We start from the raw sequence: 8,338 nt of genomic DNA on the forward strand, positions 1-8,338 counted from the left end.
ATGCCTTTGAGATATCAACATGGAACTTCATATGTGCATAGATCTCACTCAGGACGTGTGCAGTGTAAAGATTGATTACTCTACCTTTCATAATTTTTGAGTTATTGCCCTTTGTTATTTTTCATACTTAATTTTTCACATAAGTGGAGCATAACTCAAAAGTGTTTGAGGTGTCAACGTGAAATGTCATAGGTGAATAGATCTTATTGAGGAGGAATGCTGTGCCCAAGAATGATAACTCTTCCCTATATAATTTTTAGTTATTGCCCATTGTTCTTTTTCATACTATTTTGTAGGGAGCTTATCTCAAAAAGTATTTGAGGTATGAACTTGAAACTTCATAGCTGGATAGATTTTACTGACGAGGGGTGCAGCACACAAGAATGATAACCTATCCTGCATTATTTTTCAGTTATTGCCCTTTGTTATTGTCAGCCATCAGTATTCACATAGGTTTCAAATCTGTAATCACTTCAGCCATCAGTTTTGATTACCAAAAGACCTCTTAAAATTGAATTATTCTACTCTACTATATATACATTCTTCCAATGAGCAAACACATTCGGCGGGGGATGGCCTTGTTGATATTGCTCTTGTTCAAATTTATAGCCCTTGGGTCAAAATTGGCCCCTGCCCCAGGGGGTCATTGATTTTCCTCACATTTATATAGTAAAAACAACAAAAAATCTTCTATTATAATAGCATTGCCTAGTGAACACCTATACAAATTGATTTAATCATACCCCTTTGATCCAAATTGATCCCTCCTAATGACTTGCTTTAGCATTTAAGAATTGTGACTTTTTTTCTAGAAATTAAGTTGAGTGATATAGGGCCATTATAGCCCTCTTGTATTGTTTTGTACATTCTACAGTTGACTATTTCATTATTCTTATTGACCTGAGACAATTGTGGCTGATGACTGCATTAAACAGGGTCATTTAATGTACAGGGTACACACTTGACTATATACAGATGTATACTGGGTACAAACTATAAAATAAGAACAAGAACTACAAGAAACATTTATAAAGCAAGACTTTTAATAAATATTGCCAACAATAGAAGCTAAAACTGTTTTGACTACTGTATAAAAAAAAAAGCTTTGAAAAAACTTCACCTTATAAACCAAAATTTTAAATACATTTTCACAAGCAATACTGGTCCTCTACACAATATGCTCTTAACTCTTAAATGTAAAGTCAGATATTCCAAGTCAATGAAGTTGGCATCATTCTTTCAATTTAACTTGTTTAATGTCATTATAAGTAATTATTATCACAAAATAATATGTGATAAAAAGTGTAACGACGGGCCTATATTTTGTCATTTTAGCTGTTTGATATCATTGAAAACTAAAGTCTTCATACATTCTTTTTTTTTATCTATGTTTATTGGCTAGCCAGTAAGCCAGAAAGGAGCTTACATATATGGATGTTTGCAACATTGTTCCTTGCCCTTTGTCGAAGAGAAAGCATGTAGCAATTTAATGCTACTTGAGGTCTGTTTTCTTGTTCCATACATTGTCCTAAAATGTTTAGAGCTGTTTCTCTATGTCTGAGGGTTTTATCTGTTTCTATGGTTCTGATAAGTTTACCAAGTGCTTGTTGTTGATCTTGATGTCTTTGTAGATGACGATAGATCTTGTATTGTAGGAAATACAAGAAAGGTAGAGAATCAACTACAGCCCAGTCCATCCAGTCTTCATGCTCATCTCCGTGTATCATGTCATCTTGTGTAGATCTGAACATTTCATACTGTAGTTCATGAGGAACACAGTTGATCTCTCCCTGTATAAATCTTACACAAAATGCTGTAATATGCTTGATACAGTTCTCACTTTGCTCACCACATAATCTCTTGAATTCTTCTGTTACTGCTACTGTCAACTTATGATGGCAGTGACAGATAGGTAAAACAGGATAGGAGTAATATTGTTGTTCTGTGTGCCTCAGAATTAGTTCAGCTTTCTCCATATCTCCTGTACTGTAAAACACTGAAGCCAGTTTAAGTCTGCTAGATGAGACATCTGAGTTTAAACCAGCTGATAGCCAAACCAATGCTTGAGGTGACACTTGATTATTTTCACCAATGCTGTAAGATGCTAGGATAGATCCATATGTGGTAAAAGAAAAAGGTGCTAGAAGTTTGAAAGCAGCATGATGTAATCTATTACCATTATCATTGAAGGTAGTTAGTTTACCTACATATTGTTTTATTGTTCTAAAGTTTTTATTGTGTAAATGTTTTAAAAAATGCATATGCTGATAACTTATGCTAGTTGCAATGTTTATATATAACCCCATCATAACAGTTTCATATATTTCAAGAGAAGGAAAATAGTTAATTGCATGTGGTACCCTGTTCAGTTTAACTTGAAGTCTATGACCAACATCATCAATATCAATACTAAGTAACCGTTGTCTATCATTCTGTATAAAATCACAAATATTTTTTGAAAGTTCATGTTTTGTCTCAGCTGTAAATTGCCCTGCCATCAAATTATTTTCCGGTATAATGAAATGTGAACAACATTCATTTTGTACACAACTGTGTAATTCCAATAAGCAGTATATTAAACATGTATATAAATTGTTTTCTTTCCATATTTCCGACTCTGTGTTTTCTATACAATGTAATAGAACTGTTTTACACATGAAACTTGATATGTTGATTTCATCTTGAGGATTAAGGAAGGACTTAAGAATCATTTTCAATAGTACATAGCACCTTATTTGTGTTATATTTAGATTAGTCATAAGACATCTTTCTGTTAATGATGTAGATATTCTCCATTCCAGTTCAGGATATTCACTGACCTTACTTCCAGTTGGAACAACAAAAAACCCAGTACTGGCTGCATATCTTCTCATCTCTTGTGTTGGCCATCTGCCAATACCCTGTCTATCTAACCAACCTGATGCTGATTGAGGCCATGATTTACAACGTATAGCAAATACTTTGTCTCTATCACAAAATCCAGGTTCTCCTTGTAAAGCAATAGATGGTCCATGCCGCTGCTCACCACCTTGAAGACAATGATTTATGAATGTGTTTTTAAGCAATATTCTTCCTCTTCTGTCAGTAATATGGTGTTCATTAGGAATGACAGTGAGAGGGAGAGGTACATCAACTCTGAGTAGTTGTAAGAAACAATACCCAGGAGTAGTGTTCTCATCCTGTATCATGAGGAAGTTAATCTTGCCATGTTCCCACTCTGACCAGTCTTGTATTATATTGTAATCATTAAAAGATCCTAGAATATCAATGTCTGATTGAAGTCCTATAGTAGTTGTACCTTCACTCAGACTCCCTAGAGAATAGCGAGTGAAGTTTTCATCAGTTAGCCTGTACATGATATTCAACATAGTCTCTGTCAGCATGCGTGCTCTTCTCCTTTCCATCACAGTTCTTTCATTGACACCAATGTCATGTAAAACCTCTGATAACATCAATGATAAGTTTTCTCTGTAGTCAGGTTCTTGAAACATTCTGTAATATATTAGTAAAAGAGAAAATTGTTATAGTCAGCAGTCAAATTGATTTTATCACATACTTCTACTTGTTACTTATTTGTCCTTTATGTCCTAGAACAGAACAGAACAGGAGTGCCAATCTGGGCATTATGAAACATTAGATATATAATTTGGTTTAGATATCAATTTTTTATCAAGAATATTGTATATTTGTCTCTATTTGTTTGTGGTCTTTTTTTTTCCTCTATTACTAGTATGTTAATTTTAATATTTGTTCAGATAATTTGGATATAAGAGAGATGCTAAAATTAAACACTCATTCGAATATTCATGTAACACTTTCTTACATTAATCATCCCATATTGATGAGAAAGTTTGTATATAAAATAAAGTTTTAAACTTCCTTTGAATTTTTTATTTAAATTTCTTGAAAATAATCAAGAGAAAATATTCCTTTTCATATGACCTGATACCTTATATAACACCACAATTTATTGTAAAAATACATTATAATGTAAAACATAATTATTTATATTTCTGTTTAATTAAAATACATAATTTATTTAAACAAATATTTTCTTTTTTTGAGATTGATGAAAGGGAGGCACAAAAATTAAAAGCACTGTCTAAAATATTGCTTGAACTACTTTCTTACATAATTTGTTCTGTATAAATGAAAAATTGTGTATTAAGAAATAAGGTTTTAAACTTACTTTGAATGTTGTATGTCGAAATAATATAGAAAAATCAACAATAATCTTGAAAAAAAGTATCAACTTATATATAATTTTATACACGTTAACTTCCTTGAAAACTTTTTGAAACGGAAATATATTAAAATTGTAGGATTATATTTACTGGGAAATGAGAACTTGAGTAACTTGAATAAGATTTTTATAACATTTCCTTGTATTTTGTAATCATCAGGGACAATAAATATAATTAGACTTGTTTCAGAAAAATTTCCTGAATAATATGGTCTCTCCACAAGCTGAAAGGTTGTTTTTTTAGTCTAGAACAAGTTTCCATTCAAGTGTATAATTGAGCCACGTCATGACAAAACCAACATAATGGGTTTGCGACCAGCATGGATCCAGACCAGCTCGAGCATCCGCCCACTCTGATCAGGATCCATGCTTTTCGCTATCAGTTTCTCTATTTGTAATAGAGTTTGTTAGTGAACAGCATGGATCCTGATCAGACTGCGCGGATCAGACTGCGCGGATGCGCAGGCTGGTCTGGATCCATGCTGGTCGCAAACCAATTATGTTGGTTTTGTCGTGACACGGCTCATATTAATGTTCCCTATCTGCAGTGTTGATGTGACTGATGCATGAATACTGAAATATTTTTAACTCACCTGACCGCAGAGTGGTGCGTCATACAGCTTCAACATTTGGGTTTTTGTGTCACCTCTACGGAGTAGTGGCGACATATAGGGATCACTTCTCCGTTGTCTGTCTGTCCGTCACAAAACTTGTCCGGACTACTCCTCATAAACTACTGGTGCAATTTCATCCAAATTTTACAGGAATGATCAGTACCAAGTCTAGTTGTGCATATTGTCAGAATTTTCCGGTTGAATGATTTTTGTGAGAGTTATGGCCCTTTAATAATTTTTATTTTTATATGCCCGAAAGGGCATATTATGTTATACCCCCTGGCGTCCGTCTGTCTGTCCGTCCGTACGTCCGTTCGTCCGTTAGCAATTTGGTTTCCGGAGCATAACTTAAGTTCCAATTGACCCACAATGTTCAAACTTCATAGGATGATTGTCCATATTGGGTAGAAGACCCCTATTGATTTTGGGGTCAAAAGGTCAAGGTCACTATGACCTTAAAACTGAAAACAGTTTCTGGAGCATAACTTAAGTTCCATTCGACCAACAATGATCAAACTTCATAGGATGATTGTCCATATAAGGTAGAAGACCCCTATTGATTTTGGGGTCACAAGGTCAAAGGTCAAGGTCACTATTACATTGATACTGGAAACAGTTTCCGGAGCATAACTTAAGTTCCATTTGGCCCACAGTGTTCAAACTTCATAGGTTGATTGTCAATATTGGGAAGAAGACCCCTATTGATTTTGGGGTCACAAGGTCAAAGGTCAAGGTCACTATTACATTGATACTGGAAACAGTTTCCGGAGCATAACTTAAGTTCCATTTGGCCCACAGTGTTCAAACTTCATAGGATGAGTGTCCATATTAGGTAGAAGACCCCTATTGATTTTGGGGTCAAAAGGTCAAAGGTCAATGTCACTTTTACCTTAATACTGAAAACAGTTTCTAGAGCATAATTAAAGTTCCAATTGGCCAACAATATTCAAACTTCTTAGGATGATTGTCCATATAAGGTAGAAGACCCCTATTGATTTTGGGGTCAAAAGGTCAAAGGTTAAGGTCATTATTAATAACTTAAGTATTAATCAACCTACAGCTGTAAAATTTTATAGGATGAACAGCTTATTCCCATGTCTTATAAATGCTTCATCCTTATTAAAAAAAAAACAACACTTTCGGGCATATAATGCTCCGCCTAGCGGTGCTCTTGTTAAAGTTTGTCCGGACTCCTTCTCTTATACCACTAATGCAATTTCAATGAAACTTTACAGGATTGATCTGTAGCTCTAGTCCTTGCGCATAGTGCACGGGTTTTGCAGTTGAATGACTTTTGGCCGAGTTATGGCCCTTTGATAAAAAAGGTGTTTTTTTCTGTGTGTTGCCAGATACACAAAAGCTTGTCCGGACTACTCCTCATAAACTACTGGTGCAATTTCATCCAATCTTTACAGGAATGATCAGTACCAAGTCTAGTTGTGCACTGTCCGTCTGTCTGTCACAAAACTTGTCCCAACATGAAATTGGCCATCATGAGGCGACACATGTGATCACTGATCGCTCTTGTTAACACTCTAGCAGTCACAGTTTTGATTGGATCATAATCAAATTTTGTCAAAATGTTTGTCTCAATGAAATACAGGTTAGAATATGGGTCATCTCGTGTCAAAAACTAGGCCACAAGAGCTAAAAATAGAAAAAATTTGTTAACACACTACTGGCTGCAGTTTTGATCAAAATATCCTAGAAATTGATGAGGAAGATTGTTTTGATGATTTCTAGGTCAAGAGCAAATAAGGGTCATCTTTGGTCAAAAACTAGGTCACAGTTTATAGAAGGAATGTGATATATGATATATCACACTGATGAAATACAGTATATTATTCATCATTGTACACAAAAAAAAGGGATATTAGATTTTATTTGTTAACACTAATATCTGTAAAGATTTTGCAGCGTGAAAAGTGAAATATGTAATAAACAGTAAGCTTTGTTGGTCGGTGTTTTCTGGAGAGTGATAATATTGATTGTATCATAGTTTGGGGACCTTTCTGTTGAATATGTGACAGAGTTAAATCGTATACATATACATGCACAGTGCGTTAACTGGAGTGCAGGTATTAGTGACCTGCACTAGATGTTTGTTCATTGGTTACTTTTTTGTTGGGTTTCATATTGTGGCATCAGGGAACGTGTTTTATGTTTGACTATGATACAAAAGAGAAAGAACATCAAAACACTAGAGAATCTGATTTATATTCAGGGGGGGGGGGGGGCTATGCCCCCTTCTACAAATCAGATAGCCTCAGAATCAGAAATTAATTCTTCGCATAATCAATGTGCTTAGAGCAACATTAAACCACTCTAAAATTTGCTTTCTCACCTTATTTCATATAATATCCCTATAATATAAGGTGTTTTTGACACCTTGCGAAATTAAGTGTCATGTCTAAGAGCATTCAAGCAGATAATAACAACATTTAAGATCTAGGTAGGTGTTGACTTCAAATCAGTGTTCTCAATAGTGGGGTCAAATAAAGAACAAAACAAAGAATTGGGACTGAATCTGGTGGTCTTTAAAAGTGGATAAACAAGGTGGTCTTAATTCTGGATCATGCTACCAATAACATAAGAACAGAAAATTCGTACTTTTAAAAAATGGTCTTAATAGTGGGGCAGTCTGAATTCCGAGGTGGTCTTAATTAAGGATTCTACTAAAAATATTTACATATGCTAGTGTGTTGAGTATGTGAATATTGTATAGTTTTATAATTATGCAACATAGATTTGAGTGTTGGTAATTTTGACATCATGAAAATACAAAAATGTATTTAATTGATACAGGTCTATTAGTGTTCATTACAGTCAAACCATGTCTTAGAAGGCCACCATATTAAATTATTTTAAACTCATTAAAAGCTTTTTATGCTCCCCGAAAAATTTCAGGGGAGCATATAGTCGGCGCCTTGTCCGTCTGTCCGTCCGTTTTCTTGTCCGGAGCATAACTTGAAAACCCTTGGAGATAATTTGTTTAAACTTCATACAGTGGTAGAGGGCATTGAGGGGGAGTGCAATGTCAAAGAACCATAACTCTATTTTGCCCGGTTTTTGAATTATCTCCCCTTATAGAAAAATCTTGTCTGGGGCATAACTCTAAAACTATTAGAGATATCAACATGAAACTTTGTAGGTGAATAGATCTCAATGGGTAGATGTGCAGTGCATAAGAACAATAACTCTTTTTGTCCTAATTTTGGAGTTATTGCCCTTTGTTAATTTTAACACTGAACTTTGTCCGGAACATAACTCTAAAATGATAAGAGATATCAAGATGAAACATTGTAGGTAGATAGATCTCATTGAGTAGAAGTGCAGTGCAAAAAAAAACATAACTCTGCTAAGCCTCATTTTTTAATTATCTCCCCTTTTGGAAAAATCTTGTACTGGACATAGCTGTAAAACTATAAGAGATATGAACATGAAACTTTGTTGGTAGATGTATCTCAATGGATAGATGTGC

At 34.6% G+C, this 8,338-nt stretch overlaps 1 protein-coding gene across 1 annotated transcript; it reads right to left on the minus strand.

Moving 5' to 3' along the window:
- Window positions 1–1,060: 1,060 nt before the first annotated feature.
- LOC132728044 (uncharacterized) lies at window positions 1,061–4,551 on the minus strand. Its single transcript, XM_060713652.1, has 2 exons — window positions 4,190–4,551; window positions 1,061–3,492 (listed from the first exon to the last, which is right to left on the minus strand). The coding sequence occupies exon 2, from the start codon at window positions 3,489–3,491 to the stop codon at window positions 1,392–1,394; it is 2,100 nt and encodes a 699-aa protein (XP_060569635.1). The 5' UTR covers window position 3,492; window positions 4,190–4,551; the 3' UTR covers window positions 1,061–1,391.
- Window positions 4,552–8,338: the final 3,787 nt, after the last annotated feature.

This window comes from Ruditapes philippinarum, unplaced genomic scaffold (assembly GCF_026571515.1).
Source record: "Ruditapes philippinarum isolate M1 unplaced genomic scaffold, ASM2657151v2 ctg28_1_1_1_1, whole genome shotgun sequence".
Taxonomy (NCBI): domain Eukaryota; kingdom Metazoa; phylum Mollusca; class Bivalvia; order Venerida; family Veneridae; genus Ruditapes; species Ruditapes philippinarum.

Excerpts from the sequence above, each read along its gene's own strand:
- LOC132728044 (XM_060713652.1), bottom strand. The coding sequence starts at position 3,491 with ATGTTTCAAGAACCTGACTACAGAGAAAACTTATCATTGATGTTATCA.